The sequence below is a fragment of the Micropterus dolomieu genome, linkage group LG12, assembly GCF_021292245.1.
Source record: "Micropterus dolomieu isolate WLL.071019.BEF.003 ecotype Adirondacks linkage group LG12, ASM2129224v1, whole genome shotgun sequence".
In the NCBI taxonomy this organism is placed as follows: Eukaryota; Metazoa; Chordata; class Actinopteri; order Centrarchiformes; family Centrarchidae; genus Micropterus; species Micropterus dolomieu.
Window position 1 is genome coordinate 13,845,402 of NC_060161.1, and position 18,312 is coordinate 13,863,713.

At 37.9% G+C, this 18,312-nt stretch overlaps 1 protein-coding gene across 1 annotated transcript; it reads right to left on the reverse strand.

Moving 5' to 3' along the window:
- Positions 1-1,599: 1,599 nt before the first annotated feature.
- Positions 1,600-8,551, reverse strand: LOC123980806 (C-type mannose receptor 2-like). Its single transcript, XM_046065358.1, has 10 exons — positions 8,518-8,551; positions 6,626-6,694; positions 5,149-5,319; positions 4,742-4,939; positions 4,547-4,646; positions 3,885-4,120; positions 3,328-3,585; positions 2,911-2,916; positions 1,960-2,039; positions 1,600-1,856 (listed from the first exon to the last, which is right to left on the reverse strand). The coding sequence occupies exons 1-10, from the start codon at positions 8,549-8,551 to the stop codon at positions 1,782-1,784; spliced, it is 1,227 nt and encodes a 408-aa protein (XP_045921314.1). The 3' UTR covers positions 1,600-1,781.
- Between the last annotated feature and the right edge of the window lie 9,761 nt (positions 8,552-18,312).

An 18,312-nucleotide genomic window follows, 5' to 3' on the forward strand; every position in this document is an offset into this window, starting at 1 on the left:
AGTGTAACCTGATAACTAGAGAGTAATCTCATTGTTTCACAGAGAGAACCTAACTAGAGAGTAATCTGATTACTGCGTTTCACAGAGTAACCTGAGATCACGAACGTAATCTGAGTACTACGTTTTACACAGTGTAACCTGATAACTAGAGAGTAATCTGATTACTGTGTTTCACACAGAGAACCTAATAATTAGAGAGTAATCTGATTACTACGTTTCACAGAGAGAGAACCTAATAACAGAGAGTAATCTGATTACTATGTTTTACACAGAGTAACTGGATGACTAGAGAGTAATCTGATTACTGTGTTTCACAGTATAAACTTAATTAAAGAGTAATCTGATTACTTACTACTCAAGATCAAAACTGTGGCCTGTTGGGAGAGAAGGAAGATGCCAAGATGCCCCCGCGCTGGTCGCCGCCATCTTCTCCACTTAAATAGCAACCCTTAAGAGAGCAGCCAATCATCTGCCACCAGCTGGAACTGCAGCCACCAATCCCCCGCCGAGCAAAGACTTAATCCACCAATCACACTGATGTTATGGTACACACCTATTTACCTAAAAAAAACAGGACAGGAAACAGAACAGGTGTCATTAAACACTGAACATAAACTTCAATGTACATGATCAGATCTGTACCAAACTTTGCATGCTTGATAAAAGTCCCACCCTGAACACACAAACATGCCAATAATCACTCAGAGTCATAGTGCCACCTACTGGCAACAGCAAGTAAGCCCTTTGTCTTGTGATTTACATGTCATTTTCACAGCATGGTCCACACTTAAATTACTAGTACAGAGCATATAATTAGCGGGGACCACCCTGGGCACACAGGAAGTGATGTTTAACTCCTTTGTAAACACTCCAAAACGCGTAATAAATCAGAGAAGAGTCTTCCAACCTCTGGACACAGTGTCGTAAATCATGAAAGTTAGCATCCTGTGAAATACAAAATAATTTTGTTGGTTGTCTAATGACTCTGTAATTAAAAGTACTTCACTACTATCAGACCTCTTGTATGGCTGACAAAACAATGAATCAAAAATATCACATTTGTTTTGCTTATTGTTACTTTACCTGAATATTTGCGCTTCACTTTGCTGAATGATGTATGTGCAGAGTTTCCATTCATCTTCTGAAAACGTTTCTCTGCGTTCACCTTAAATCTGAGTTTAATATGTGGTCGTGTGAACAGGATTTTGTGAATGCAGTGGATAAGACACATGCCTTGGTGTGAGAGTCCTGTGATCAATTCCCACTGTGACACATCCACCAATGTGGATGACACTTAACCACTAGTTGTTCCGGAGGCGTGCGACCTCTGACATAAATAGCAATTGTAAGTCGCTTTGGATAAAAGCGTCAGCTAAATGTATAAATGTAAATGAAAGCCAATTTAGGTCCAATATGCAGTTAAGTAGGATCATTCTTGTGTCCAGTAGTTAAACTTTAAGAATGAAAAACATTTGCATATTCAAGGCTTCTGAATTTTTAAATGTGAGAGAAAGAGTAGATTTTTTAGAAAGTAATTGAACTTTATTTGTAGGAAAAACACATAAAAAATAAAAAATCCTTATAACAGTGGACGTATAAAGTAATAGTACTAGTATAAGTAAATGCAAAACAGAAAAATGAAGTCAAACTACATTTTACTGTAATCAAAAATGTCTTTCCTGTCATCACTTTATTTTCCATTTGCATCAAGGAAAGCAAAATGTGAAAAGTCTATATAACTTGAAAAATGTTTTTGTATTGCAGACCCATTCTCCTTCAGTTCATCTTGTCTTTTTCCTTATCTCACGTCGCAACACTTTGAAGGAAAACTGTGGCCACAATATTTGTCGTCTGGCCTTTATTTTAAAAAAGACAACAGATAAAACAGTGTTAATGCTGAACAAAAAAATTAGATGTAGATTATTTGAATTAAAAGTGAATACAAACAGTTAGTCTCACCTCCTCCAACAGGCTCTGCAGGTCCGAGTCTGACAGTTGAGTCAGTGACTCTAATTCTATGTTCATAACAAGAACATAATCTGTTGACATAAATAAAACATGTTACATAAATTGAAACACATGAAAATTGATTCCATTAATATAGCAAAGTATTCAACATCATTTGAAGTATAATAACTATAAATACTGTCTTTGCATCAGCTTATTCTTAGTTATTATATTTAATATATACAAAAATCCATACAAAATTGACGAAACACATTTATGAAACACATCAAATGTTTTCACCAAAAAAGTCACATGTATTTTCTGTACACAATACCACTTTGAAAACTTGTGAAATCATGTGTTTATAAAACTGTACAGTAGTGTTTACAATAATTTATTCTGTGGTTTTATATAAACCGACTGGTTTCTGTTATAGATACAGCTGAAGTAAACACATAGGGCCGGATTTACAAACATCCCGAAAAAGGGCATGATTTACAAAAGTGCAAGAAACACTTGGTGGTTTGCTTGCACCTTCCTTTCAAACGTATTAAATACGTATAATTAGACTTGGTAGATCACATTGCGTGTAGTAAATAAATGTATTTGCATGTTACGCCCCCAAATTGCATATTCATTTAGGCAAAAGTACTAAATGAACAACAGGCGCTATCTTGCACTTTTGAAAGACGTCATACTGCGTGCACACGGTTAGTAGATCAGCTTACGTGTTAATTTGCTGGTGAGATCAAATTTGCACACGTTTTTACTCAGACAAACCTTTAGTAAATCAGGCCCATTGTAAATAATAAAAAACAAGTACAAGAAACATGAGATAAAAAAAAAATACAGCTGTGATCAGGATATCATTTACAGTCAAGCTGATGAAAATACATTAATGAATTGGGCACTCAAGGCAAAGGCTCAGACCATGTAATGAATGAAACAAATGCAAATACTTACTAGGGCCTTTGGTTGTAGGACAAAGAGTCAGAGATGTTTTGGAAAGATGTTGTTTGTTTACATGGAAAGAAAAATATTTTAAGATGAATTGATTTGTTAAAATCTCTTCAAAATCAAACACTGCATTTGGATGATATATCATAACTTTTAAAATAAAATGAAACTAATTTTTATTTTATACAAAGAAGAAAAATAATTATAAAAATGACAAGATAACTTTATGTTAACAGTGTCTTTTTAAAGGTGCTCAGAAAAAAATAGGGAAGAGCAAAAGACAACATGAACTTAATAACATAAAGAAGCAATATGAAAAATGTTTAAATGTAACAAGAAAAAACTGCTACTGCTGGTAAGTTCTATTAACTGTCCAGTAGATTCCCAAGTTGCAAGAAGAAAATGTTATGTCAAACATCTTACCAGTAAATGCAGTAATGCTCAATCCACTGCTTCTGATGTTCTCAAACACAGAGAAGAGAGTGAATGTGTATTTAGTTGCAGCAGTGAGAGATGAGACTGTGTAAGTTACTGGTCCATCTCCATCTGGTGCAGTGATGTTGATCTCTGCACCATTAAACTGGAGAATAAAGCTGATGTTGTTGTTCACTTTGTTCCACTGCAGAGTGATACTGGTCTCATCTTGTGCTATTGATCTGAAGCTTTCTGCGTTTGGAGGAACTGAGACAGAATATTGATGTTAAACATTCACTTTACAGACAAGAAAAGTAATATCTTTAGGAATGTCATTTTTAAATACTGTGCTTCTTACAACCTGATCACTAGATTTCCACATGTTCACAGGTTTATCTGCTGTATATAACCTTCTAAACAGCATTTAGCAGAAGAACGTTAAAAATACAGATCATTCTTGTTTCTGCTTTAACAGACTTGCCCATGTGCACAAAAATAAAACGTAAACTGCCTAAATGCAACAATGACTCTTTATACAGTATGTGAGCAGAAATAAAATGCATTACTTGTTGAGTAACAGATGAACGGGAAAGTGAGGGAGCAGTTATCATCTGACCACTGTCCTGAGTTATTGAACGCTGTGGTGACACACTGTGCTGTGCTGTCTGGTTGCCCCCCGGCCCAGTTTTGAAACAGAGACGTGCTCCCATCAGACCACAGTCGTTCCCAGTACAGACCGATCCACAATAAGTAAACATCTACCAGTTTTGAGATGATGTCATTTTCTGCCTGATTTCGTATGCTGTGGGAGAAACAGTAGCATATACACATCAAGGGTGAGTTGAGTATATCTGAAGAGGTAAAACATAACAGACAAAAGAAAATCAGACAATGGAGTGCATTGTTAGTGATTGTTGGGAAATATAATATTGAAGCTTATGCGATTATTTTAGAATTTGGTAATGTGTTCTACCACCTGTCTTAAAATTACATAATCACCTATCGTTGTGATACTTCTATTACCAATACTGTCTGTAGTCATCACAATGATCATCATCATCATCATTCTACGTGACTCAGCCCCAAGTGCCTTACAGTCATAAAAACGATTCAAATCATCTGTCAACAAGCTGAATTTCATCAACAGAACATACAGCAGTTCTTAAGTAGTTGTTTCAGTACTGTATTATTTTGTATGTGTTAGAGTCTTCATTAGTGCACACTGTACCTGGATAGATCGACATAATTCTCCCTGCAGTAGCTCTGAGCTTCGATCCAGTTCAAAAGTTTGTCAATCTTTACAAAGGATGATGTGCCATTTACTGAACCTGGAAATATATTAATAAAGAGAAGTTATTAACAATGTGCTATGCAGAAGATCTATTTAGCCCTTTTTTCATTCTTACGATATAAGAAAACTCACCGTTGTAGCACACAAAGGGTTGAATGTTGTTGCAATTTATGTTATACCAAACGTTGATTCCAATCCCCACACATTCCTGTCCATTTACGGGATGTCCAGCAGCCCAGTTTCTAAACCCAGTATCTGCTTCACTATAGAAGCTGTTGTCACTCAGAGACCATCTCCAGTCTTTATTATAGAGGCCTATCCAAGCCTTGCCTGTTGAAACAGATATTTTTTATTTAACACCTGAAATTTGCTGGTGAATTAATTTAAAATGTAAATGACTTCATTGACCACCCCTTAAATTATGTGTCTCCTCTATTTTTCATTGAGGGCTTTTGTTGCCAGGCTGTTGTGTACATACATATGATTATACATACGGTATGTTTATTTATTTGTAAATGTTTCCAACATTGAGAACTTGCCTCTGTAGCTCGGTGTGGTCCTGAGTATAGCATAGACATCACTTGTGGTTTCTATGGTGGCCAGGTCAGTGTAGACCTGTCTGCAGAAGCTCTGAGCTTCAGTCCAGTTCAGTGGCGTATTCACAAAGTAGTATTGACGAGTTTGCTCAGAGGCAACATTGACCAGTGCTCCTGAAACAAAGCATGGTTAGTTTTTTATAACTTAATTATTTTATAAAGCATTTTAGACTCTTTCTCAGTGAACATGAAGAGGCACTATGCATGCAGCCATCCTGTGGGACTTTACAATACCTTTTCTTTGTTGGTAAGATTTTTGTATGCTATGTAGAACACAGCCAGATTCCCTTTTGTTTCATTCATGTCGAGGAGGTGAGTTCATACCCAAAAGCAGAAACTGCTTGTCTGAAAAGGCCTTCAACCCACAACTCAATGGAAGGGGGTTTTATTGCTATGAAGAAATCACACACAGACAAACTAATCCTCCTATGGATCACAGTGACTTGCCTTGCCATTCAAGACTATTTATTATTAAGTACCAGCTTTAACAGATTCCATGTAAGAACTGACTATCTAACCTTCCCATGAACTGGAGGTTTATCAAGACAGTTGGAATAACAAAACCACTTTGGGAGTGGTGAAGAAGCATAAACTGGTGTCTCCAAAATGGGTCTCCCACACACTCCAACCAAATGCTACATGCTCCGCTCCCTTCAGAGTGAGAACTGGTAAGATCAGCAGCCGTGATCATAAAACTCAAAATGCATTTTGCTTTAAGAAACTAACCCCAGTCTCTTCTCTTCCACAGCCCCCAAATCTATTGTGAAAAAAATATAACGGTGTTGCTTCTGATCCACGTTTCATATCTGTAATGTAAAAAATATGCTTGCTATGACATGACACGCAATTATGAAATGATAAGGCTGCTAAAATTCTCTTCATGGAGTCACAGTGCTCTCCAGAGGACAAAGGAAAGTATGACCCTTCACATAATCAGACCTTATTTCTCTTTATGTCACTAAGATGACACTCCTTCTAAACTGGTGGTTTCATTTGTTCAGTTAGCCCTTCTTTTAAAGAGGTTATTTTATGCTTTTTGGCCTTTTTTGTGTGTGTAATAGGTTTGCAAAGTGAAAAAACCCAAATCGTTTAACGATTTAAAGGAAGTTCCCATCTCCCACAAAAAACTCTGCTCTGAACTCCTTGAAAACAGCTTGTTTGTAGTCCAGCCTTTTCCTCCCATGTGCTGTGATATCACAGCGAAATATGCATTATAATACTCGCCAAGCAGCTAGTCAGACACACCCTCAAAAACACCGGTGGAAAAACACTGAGCTGCAGCACACTTCTCCTCTCCCTTGCAAACACTAGCGACCCTCCAGGCAGTGAATGGACATAAAGTTGTTACTGTGATGTAGAGACAGAGCTCAGTTAAAACTTTATGGATGAAAGAGACTTTTGTTACAGATTAATAACTCACCGCTCTGAAACTCTTGCCATGTTGCCAAGCTGGTAAGGGGATATACAGCTGAACCAAAGCCTTGTTTACCTGCTTCTCACTGATCTGCCCATCTCTGCTTCTGATTGGTTAGTAGTCCTAAACTACATACTGCGCATGTGCAACTCCCAACAAAGATAATTTAGAAGTGAGATGCTTCCGTAGCTAAAACGGAGCGTTCAACACATAGGGTGAAAAGAGGAGCTGCAGCAATGTGCAGTACGACAAAAATATGGTGTTTTTTGAATATGAAACCATGTAAACCTGTTCTGGTACAACCCTTAAATAAAATGATGAGCATAAAATTACCACTTTAAGTAACTGTTCCATCTGAGCGGCTAAATAGTTAATAATAATAATAGAAACATCCCACAATTACTTTAGTTTGTCATGTTTTGATTAGCTTTAATATTATCGTGTTTTATCAGTAGAAGTTTTGTTAAATCTAATTATTATAAACTGCTTCAATACCTGATTGTCTTTTGTTTCATATTATCGTTTTACAAATGTGTATTAATTACCTAATTTCTTGTTCCCGCTATTTTGGCATTATGATTATGAATTGTTTAATATTTAGAATAGGCCTATGTGTTTTCCTTGATCCGAATTAATTGTGTATTCACTTTTTAAGATCTTTAAGAAGTTAGTTTAGAGACTTTTGGTGAGGTGAGAAACCAGCATGGCCGCAGAGCTGTTCGCTCTCCTGGGCCGAGCTACTCTATCCACCTGCAGTAGCCGGAAAACTGATGATGCTGAAATAGTTTTAGAGTCTCATGAGAAAGCATGTCACAGGAGCAGAAGAACCGGATGGAGGACAAGATGAATGCACAAGGCAAATTCCCCAGGCTATTCTTTTGAATCTACCCCAGCAACGATTTAATTATATTTACGAGGTCTCTCGAACCTCATGTTTTGTGGTATCTTAACATTTTATATATTTTTTGTTTTGTTTCAAGTTATTATCTCGTTCAACTTACGTATATTTTGAGTAGCAAAGCAACGAATTGTTTCCTTTGAAATCTTATTTTGTTTTGTATTGACTTTAAATTACCCCAAACAGTTTCATCAGACGAGTGCCCAGGCAGTAACAAAGCGGAAATCAGAAAATCAAAGCTGAGCAATTGACCAGAACTTGTCCTGCCGCCTAAAACTGTTCACAGTTTGCCTAAACACTGTTGCCAGATGCTACAAGTTACAAGCAAGAAGGACCGGATCAACCCACTGGCAAAGCAACCTGTTTCTGCTATCTGTCTTGCTGTGTGCCGAGTCTCCCAAGAAGGCTGTGAACGCACTCAACCAAACCGCCCGCTATGGGCCTTAGAATAAGTAAGTACATTAAGAGACTTCAAAGTAGCAGCTGATCCACCAGAGCAGCTTAGAGTGCCGATTGTAAATTTCATTTTGCAAAATTTCTTTTGCTTAGATGTCCTTTTCTGTGAAAGGAGCCAAGTCTTGGAACTTGCAACCTAAACATATGAAAACTGCTGCAAACTTCACCACTGCCTGCCCCAGTAAATTGGTGTTCACTGTTTACCACTAAAAAAAGAACCAGTTCAACTACTAAAAGATATTAGATGATGCGTTTAGACTTGAGCGTCTAGAGCAGGACCACATGTTCATATATTTAATTAAAATATCATTGCCTGTGCAGAGAAAGGGTATCAAAGTGTTCACCCTGGATTTTTTCTCTTAATTCAAAAGATGTTGTTGTTGATTGGCCATAGATGTGGGATGGATGGGGGCAAAGAAGTGGAATCTTTTGGCTTGTCAGAAACTGGCTCGTCTGCTGTCCACCCTGACCGTGAGACAGGCATTATCAGAGCATGTTATCTAGCTCAAACAAACAGCAGAATTATCAAACAAGAGGCACGAACCTGTGAGCACAAAGATGATCAGACCATAATCCATGAGGTAGACCTTTGAACAAAAACATTAAATGCATTAAATGTGTAAACCAACTCTACTTACCTTTTATATAAGGTTAGATGTGGATAAGTGTCTAGATGACCAATAAATTTTCCTTCAGCATATGGTACAGTTATTTATTCTACTTACCAGTAGACTTCAGACGCCGCTGTCTGTCAGTTTCTGTAGTCTGCTTGTACAGAAGCTCAGTACTTATGTGCTGAAGTCCTTAGAAAATGGGGGGTGGTTAAGATTAAGAGAAGAGAAACAGGCTCTTGTATGAGAAAGATAGCCTTGCCTGCAGGGATCAGGAAGTAAAAGCTAAACCTGAAAGTTTACTGTCATCACAGTTTCTATTGATGGACAGCTATGCAGATCTTGTCAAACCCGATCTGAGTGTGTCCCTCCCTTGTCTCACCCTACAGGGTACTATTATTATGATGTTTGTTACGGGTTGCTGACGTGACAAACAAAATTAAACAACACAGTATGCAAACCTTCCTATTTATTAAGCAATATAAACAGGTTGCCCTTTCAATAATAATTCAAGTTACTCAGTTTTATGAGTGTGTGTGTGTGTGTGTCAGTGGTGGATGAAGTATTCAGATCCTTTACTTAAGTAAAAGTACTAATACCACACTGTAAAAATACAAGTAACAGTCCTGCATTTAAATTGTTACTAAAGTAAAATTATGAAAGTAAATCTGGAAATCTGGAAAATGTACTTAAAGAAGAAGAAGAAGAAGAAGATACTTTATTGTCGCATACACATAGCATACACAAATATTAAGTTCTGCTTTTCTGATGTCTCAAATACTTATGTCCTGCAATAAAATGCTAATTAATTATTTAAAATCATACAATGTGATTTTCTGGATTTTTGTTTTAGATTCCGTCTCTCACAGTTGAAGTGTACCTATGATAAAAATTACAGACCTCTACATGCTTTGTAAGTAGGAAAACCTGCAAAATCAGCAGTGTATCAAATACTTGTTCTCCCCACTGTACATGTTGCGATATTCATTCTCTGCATTTAACCCATCACTCAAGGGAGCAGTTGGCAGCCACTGTGCAGCGTCCGAGGACACACTCCAGATATTTATCAGTGTCTGGTCAATGACACCGATCGGAGAACCTAACATGTTTTTGATGGCAGGGGAAACCCGAGCTCCCAGAGAAGACCCACGCAGACACGGGGAGAACACAGTGCTATCCACTGGACCAGCAAAGTAAAAGTAGTCGCTGCAGAAAAAAGTCCTGAGTGTTATCCTATCATGTAATATTATTACCATTATCCATTAATGTAAAAGGAGTGCAACTAATGATTAATTTCATTATGGATTAATCGGCTGATTATTTCCTCCATGATAGAATTTCTGAAATTAGTGAGAAATGGCGTCACAATTACGCAGAGCCCAAAATGACACCTTCACAATGCTTGCTTTGTCTAACAAACAGTACAAACCTCAAAATAATTACCAATACATTTAAATAATTAAAAGGAAAAGCAGCAAATCTTCACAGTAGTGAAGCTCAAACCGTGAAATGATTTTACATTAAAAATGTCTATCAGTCAGTTAATTTCAATGTCAATTTAATAATCGTGTCAGCTGTACTACAAAATGTTGGGTAGTATAATTTATAACAAAATATTTTTTATGAAGTCTTTATAAGTTTTGCGTGTTTTGTAAAGTAAGCAGTAACTGAAGCTATCAGATAAATATAGTGAATTGAAAAGTACAACCTCTACCTCTGAGATGTAGTGGAGTAGAAGTAGAAAGTGGAATGAAAATAAAATACTTATTTACAAGCACAAGTTTGTACGTAAGTGTAGTACTTGAGTAATGTTAGAAACAGACACCTATATCCTGGAAAAATGCCCAAAACGAATTAGGAATAACTCCTCCACCGTTAGGCCTTGATGCATAATCAACTTGATCTCACAGAAATATGTGAAATGTACACGACCCCTTAACCCTGATTTACGTGGTGGTAATAATGTGTTAAAATTATGTGTTGGCACCACAGAAACAAAACCTATACAATGTCAATGAGGCTCATTTGTTGTGGTGGACACATGGATTCCCTGGTTCAACAACGTCACACAATGGGCGGCGTTAAGTGTTGTTTTCTACTTTAAAAAACATTGTTTTATCATTTATTATAGTGTGTAGTATTATAATTGGTTCCGATTTTTTATTGTCTAAATAACATTGAATTGTCTGTGACGTAGATTGTTCCCTTTACGTTATTAAACCCTTATTTACATCAAGTTACGTACGCTTCTCACACATGAAGTTACGCACGCTTCTTACCCAAAATCACTGCGCTTTTACAATACAGATCCGTGGGGGAGGCCAAGATGGCGCTGGTCTGAGGAGGCTGTTTTAAACTCTTCGTCAGAAAAGTGGAGGTTTTTGATAACACAACCTAATTTGTTTGACTTGAAACTGGTTAAATGACGGCTTGATAGTGTAGTGAATCAGCCAGTGTTGGTTTAATTATTTTATGCCTAAAAGGAAGAACCCAGAATCTCTCTGTGTCTCTCCCTGAGAGAAAGAGAGGGGGTGAAAGGTTTGCTCCACTCCCAAGTGCTGTTTGGGCAGACAAATATTCTTTGTCTTCCAGCAACGTACTTAGCCATATTCACGCAAACCTTTGTTGAATTTACTTTCTTTTGTTTTGTTTGTTAAAATCAGACCGTTTAAGCCACACAACTTTGAAATCAGGAATAACCAAGTTCCCTTTTAAGCTTTATTTCAGTCAAATTAACTTCCGCCGCTCCCACCAAAGTTCAGACCCAGCCACATGGGTTAGTTACACTAGTAACACTGAGGACATCAAACTATGAACCAAGCCAGGCTAACGGCCTATCACTGCAAGTTTTCTTCAACCACAAGCCCACTAGGACGGACCTCCAGGACAAACCTGCTAGTAAAAAGCCGGCCCTGGCGTGTCAAGCCGCTGAAACTGTGCACACCAAGGACCCAAGCGCTAACTAGTCGTGGGGCCGTCCGAACACCATCTGGCTGAGAAACTGCAAGTAGTAAGGCAAAGCAACTTACATTCTATGGTCGAGGTGATGTCCTTTATCTTTAATCCTTTAGCCTTTAATCCTTAGTCATGATCCTTAATCCTTAGTTATGATCATATAACTTGCGTTCATAAGTTATCTTGCTCCCTTAGAATCAAATCCTTTCCCACAATAGACCAACTAGACTCACATTGAACTCTCTTACCCTCATTGATTGCATTCTGTTTGTTTAATCATTATTGTTGTATGTCTTTGATATATTTAACCTCACTGTGTATTCACATTAGTTAGTTAAGAAATTTCACCTTAATCACAGGAACTGTGTGTGTGTACTGTTTAAATCCAGGTCACTGGACAGAGGATTCACGACTTTGATATGAGACTGACTGATTGATTAAAATGATTCAAAACGATTAGCAATTATTAACAAACTTATCACTAGTGAATAATTGTGTAATTATTAGAACCATACCCAAGGCGTCCTGAGACCTTGGGCGGACAGTAGGTTACTCAGGTGGTGCCCCCAAAACGAGGACTTATGAAATAATATTTCAAAATATTATTATTCATAACTTTATTGAAAAAGAGTGGGTTTGCTGCAAATGTAATGAGAAACTATTTTCGGTGCTGCGGAGCAGCAGTGTTGTGAAAATATGCTTACCGTTCCTTTTTAAAAAAGAACAGGCTAAAGGAAAGTCACAACTGGCGGTAAGCTAGGCTAAAGTGTTGTCAACACAGGAACGCACGCCATAGGGTTTAAAAAATGCAAGACAAATCTCACGTCAGTAACACGGAAGCTTCTATGGAAGACTCAGGTAAAGAAGATTTATCGAATAAACCCAGAGGACACAGTTGACATTCTTTTCATTTCACCTCATAACTGCGAGCGCAGTAATGGTAATGGTGACAGCGAGGAGAGTGGCCACGCAGACATTTTGGCTGCTATCCAAGATTTAGCCAAAATTTGTGGTGAACTGGCCAAACAACTCGACAACTCATTCCATTAAAATTTCGCACATTGAACTGAAAACAAGAACCTCTACGCAAATTGAGAAACTCTCCTTTACTGTTGAACAACTTGTGATGGACGTTGAGCAACATAAAGAAGTACTGGAAAACACGAAACAAGAGATTGAAATTCGGAAAAAAGAAAACCGATTCCTGAGGGAAGGAGTCGCCAAATGCAAGCGTTATAGATGGAGATGGGCGCTAAAGCTGCACGGGCTGAAAGAGGAGGCCAACGAGGATGTGAAAAAGGTAGTGATTAATGTGATTGGAAAGGTTGCTCTAGGGCTACGGGAATACCTGGAGGAGGGTGTTGACATTGTCCATTGTGTCGGCCCTAAAAAACAGGATGGTCTGTCAGATCTGTCATTATTCTGTTTGCACTCTGCTGCATCCATGTTGCTGTTTGGAAGAGAGCCAAAGGGAGCAGGTGACAAAAAACTGCAGATGATGATGGCAGATGGTTAACTATTGTTATAAGGCAGGATAATGCACTCTTCATTGTATGCAATGTTTATGGTCACAACTCACGCTCTCTGAACAAAGGGCTTTTCTCCCACATAGTTTCAAAATTAAATGAACTCTTACAGAAGTATTCAAACTCCTTTTTAATTGTAAGTGGTGACTTTAACGAATGTGCTGATGATTCACAGGTATCCTCCCAAAATTTGCATAAAATATCGATGGTGTTTCAGTTGAATTTTATATTCATTTTTAGGACTAGATTTTGTTTTGTAAACTGCTGCCAGTTGTGTATATTTATCTCCATAAGCACAAAAAAGGCACCAAAATGTAGCCACATGCCTTTTCTCACTCAAATGGCAAAATCTTGTTCAGTGGAGGTTTAGTGTTTTAGCTTTGAACCTTAATTGATAGGAAAGTCTCAGTCGTTTCTCATTCACTCCCTGTTGTAATTCCAGCCTGAGGTCCAACCTGTCACAAATTTTTTAACTTGCTATATCTTCCTCGCTTCTCTGTGTTCACCTTGATTCTGAGTTTAATATATGTTCAACTTTCCAAATGAAAGACCTTTGCATATTTATGGCTTCTGGATTTTTTAATGCGGGAGAAGGAGCATATCTTTTACAATGTAGTAGTAGCAGTAGCAATACATACAACAAGTTATCCTCATAACATTAGAAGTATTAAGTAGTAGTACTAGTATAAGTAAATACAAAGCAGAATAATGGGGTCAAACTACATTTCACTAAGATCTGATAAAATGTCTTTCCTATCATCAGTTTTTATTATTCACATCAAGGAAAGCAATTCAAAATGTGGAAAGTCTAAATAACTTGCAGATCCATCCTCCTTCAATGAATCGGTCCTGATGTCCTGATCTTACGTCTCAACACTTTCAAGGACAACTGTGGCGACAATCCGTATCGTCTCAAGGCCTTTATTAAAAAAAAGCCACACAAACACACACACAAAAAAAACATTGTTAAAACTGAACAAAATAGTTTGTAGATTATTTGAATTAAAAGTGACAACAAACTATTCATAACATTGAAAAAAACCCTGTAACAGCTGTTAGTCTCACCTCCTGCTGCAACACACTCTGCAACTCCGAGTCTGACAGCTGAGTCAACAACTCTAATTTCACGTTCAGGGCAAGAACATAATCTGTTGACATAAATACACAACATGTTACATAGAAGAATCTACATGATAATGGATTTTATTATTATAGCTCACTATTCAACATGCTTTGAAATATAATAACCATAATAACCATAAATACTGTCTTTCATCAGCTTGTACTTGTACTACGAAACACAAATCACAGGAAGAGAGACTGATCTGGAGTTTGTGAGTTTCCAGAATCAATTATTGTTCACTGAATAGGACATCAACAGAAAGGAATTCGCATGGCAGAGCATCCCCGTAAAACAAGATGAAGGCCTATCAGGTAAAGTTATGTAACATTATAATTGTAACTTAAGTTAAACAGGCTACAGCTGTGTAGCACACAGAAGCCGTTGCCATTGTTACTGTCCATAGAGCACCTGCCGTTCACTTGCGGAGTGCTGTGTCTGATCACCGGAGCAAAGAGCAACCTCACGGGGCCAAGCGACTACATTGTGATTTTAACTTTCCTAAGACCGACACCTTCCCCAATACTAATCAGTATGCAGTGTGTCCACTTATGTAAGGAATTTGATCGCTTGTCTTGCTTTTGTTAATCTACTTCTCCAACACGCTGCATCCAGCGAAGTCTGCTGAAGCCTCCCTCCGCTGCTTGTTTGGGTGGGTGAATTGCAGGATGATCAACATCCCAGCCCTCCTATGACTGTATGTGTATTCAGAGCCAGTGAGCAACGCACTTTCAAAATAATAGCCTAATAATAGAAACTGTGTTAATGTGTGATAATTGTCGGCATTAATTAATTAATGCGTTGACGCAATAATAACGCATTAACGTGCCCAGCCCTAAAACAATAATGTATTCTCTGGTTTTATGTAAATATAAGCAGCAACAGTTGAAGTAAACACATAGTAAAAGATGAAAAAATAATATAGCTTTGAAAAGGATGTCAATAACAATCAAGCTAATGCACTCGAGGCAAAGGTTCAGACCATGTAATAAATGTAACAAATGGATATACTTACATGGCCCTTTTGTTGCAGTAGGCAGAGTGAGAGATGTTTTGGAAAGAAGAATATTTTTAAATGAATTGATAATTTGTTCATGAAAATCAGACAAGACAAACGTCAGTTGTATGAAAAATGTTCAAATGTAACAAGAAAAAAAACTACTGCTACTGGTAAATAATAATAACTGTCCAGTAGCTTCCCAAGTTGCAAGATTAAAATGTTATACACATTAATGAAGTCAAACATCTTACCAGTGACTGCAATAACGCCCACTCCACTGCTTCTGGCGTTTTCAAACACAGAGTAGAGAGTGAATACGTATGTAGTTCTAGCAGTGAGAGATGAGACTGTGTAAGTTACTGGTCCATCTCCATCTGGTGCAGTGATGTAGATCTCTGCATCATTAAACTGGAGAATAAAGCTGAAGTTGTTGTTCACTTTGTTCCACTGCAGAGTGATACTGGTCTCATCTTGTGCTGTTGATCTGAAGTTTTCTGCATTTGGAGGAGCTGAGACAAAAAGAGCAGTGAAAAATGGATTAATCTCTAAGGGTTTAAGATGGTTTGTTTTGTGTCCCCACATTGATAAAAGTGACATATATTACCGGTAACTGCAGTAATGTTTAATCCACTGATTCTGACGTTTTCAATCACAGAGAAGAGAGTGAATGTGTATTCAGTTGCAGCAGTGAGAGATGAGACTGTGTGAGTTACTCGTCCATCTCCAGCTGGTGCAGTGATGTTGATCTCTGCACCATTAAACTGGAGAATAAAGCTGATGCTGTTGTTCAGTTTATTCCACTGCAGAGTGATACTGGTCTCATTTTGTCCTATTGATCTGAAGTCTTCTGTTTTTGGACGAGCTGAGAGAGACGAAGAGAAGGGAATGAATTTATCAACAAACAAGTTTTCGTAATAATTATTAATACTCCATGACTGTTAAGGTTGCTACATTTTGTATTCCATTGTTAAGAAAACCCAGTGGTGGCTATGGGAGATACAGTAGATGTTTGTATTAGCAAGAATGTCACATTTTATACCTAACCACATCACAGTGTGTTTGACAAGACATATGTAATGAACAATAAATTAAGAATTTAAAATTCATGGTACTTTAAGTTGGACAGTAACCATGGGGAAGTAAAGGAGTTTAAAGAGGTGGTATTATGCTCATTTTCAGGTTCAAATTCAGGGGTTGTACCAGAACAGGTTTACGTGGTTTAATTTTCAAAAAACACCATATTTTTGTCATACTGCACATTGCTGCAGCTCCTCTTTTCACCCTGTGTTGAAGGCTTCGTTTTAGCTATGGAGTGATGCATCTTGTCTCTAAATGATCTTTGTTGGGACTTGCACATGTGCAGTTCCTAGTTAAGGCCTACTAGCCAATCAGAAGCAGAGAAAGGTGGGTCAGCGAAAAGACAGTAACCAGCTTTGATTCAGCTGTAGGCTACATGTTGCCGACCAGCTTGGCAACATGGACTGGAGCAAGAGTTTCAGAGTGGTGAGTTATTAATCTGTAACAAAAGTCTCTTTCATCCATAAAGTTTTAACTGAGCTCTGTCTCTACATCACAGTAACAATTTTATGTCCACTTACTGCCTGGAGGGTAGCTAGTGTTTGGAAGGGAGAGGAGAGGTGTGTGCTGCAGCTCAGTGGTTTTCCACCGGTGTTTTTGAGGGCGTGTCGGGCTAGTGTATCAGCGAGCATTATGACACGTATTTACTTGTGACATCACAAAAAAGCGGAAGAAAAGGCTGGACTACAAACAAGCTGTTTTCAGGCAGTTCAGAGCAGAGTTTTCTGTGGGGGATGGGAACTCCCTTTGTGCTGGACTTTGGGCTTTTTCACTTTGCAAACCTATTACATGCACAAAAAGATATAACTCAATAAAGGAGAGGGGAAAAGCCAAAAACCATAATACCACCTCTTGCCAATGTGTTGGCCAGTTCAGTACTTAACTTCAGGTAGAGAAGCAGGACATCAGCAAAATACAGTAAAATGTTCCCCAGTCACACTTGTAGCTCCTGGGTAAAGCCCCAGAGCTAAAATATACACAGCAGTGGAAACCCTACTTTTGCTATTATTTTAGGCTCTGTTTGATGAAGGAGGTAATGCTTTCATAGTTTCTTTTGAATGTACATCGCCCAGCATGAGGTGAGACAGATTAACCTGTTGCTTTTATTTATCTGCCTCTGATTAGTCCAGAGAACCAGGAGACGTTTTTTTTACTTTAAGGGCTCCACGGTCAAGTTAGCAACAATAAATATGCAACGTCTGGTTAGACTTTCAAAGGCCTATCTCTTAGTGTTGCCTTGTTGAAATGGCACGTTGTTAATATCACATATAAACAGCACAGCTAAACGCAATTCGGTTAGATTTAAGCACTAAAAGTAGATTTAGGAAAAAATCATGGTTTGGGTTAAAAGAACTATGATATATACACCAGTTAACTTATGTAAGTTAAGTAATGTTATTTGCATAGCTTACTCAACTTACATAACCTACGTAACTTGTAACAGTCCACTATACTGCCTTCATGTAGGCTTGTTTCATGACAAACTCTTTGAAAAGTGTACACACAGTGCCGTTCCATAATACGAGTAGCAGCTGAATGACGTCACACAACAATGGCATTAACTAAGTTACCCTCTGACATTTGCAATATGTTTTTTTTTCAATAAGGGTTGCTGAGAAGTCTTAAATATCTTGGAGTTATCTTTGATCAGGACATGTCGTTTAAGTCTCACATTAAGCAAATTTCAAGGACCGCCTTTTTTCACCTACGTAATATTGCGAAAATCAGGAACATCCTGTCTAAAAATGATGCAGAAAAACTAGTCCATGCATTTGTTACTTCTAGGCTGGATTACTGCAATTCCTTATTATCAGGCTGCTCGAAAAAGTCCGTTAAGACTCTTCAGCTGATCCAGAATGCTGCAGCACGTGTTCTGACAGGAACCTGGAAAAGAGATCATATTTCTCCTGTTTTAGCTTCTTTGCATTGGCTTCCAGTAAAATCCAGAATAGATTTTAAAATCATTCTTCTTACCTACAAAGCTCTTAATGGTCAGGCACCATCTTATCTTAAAGAGCTCATAGTACCTTACTACCCCACCAGAGCACTG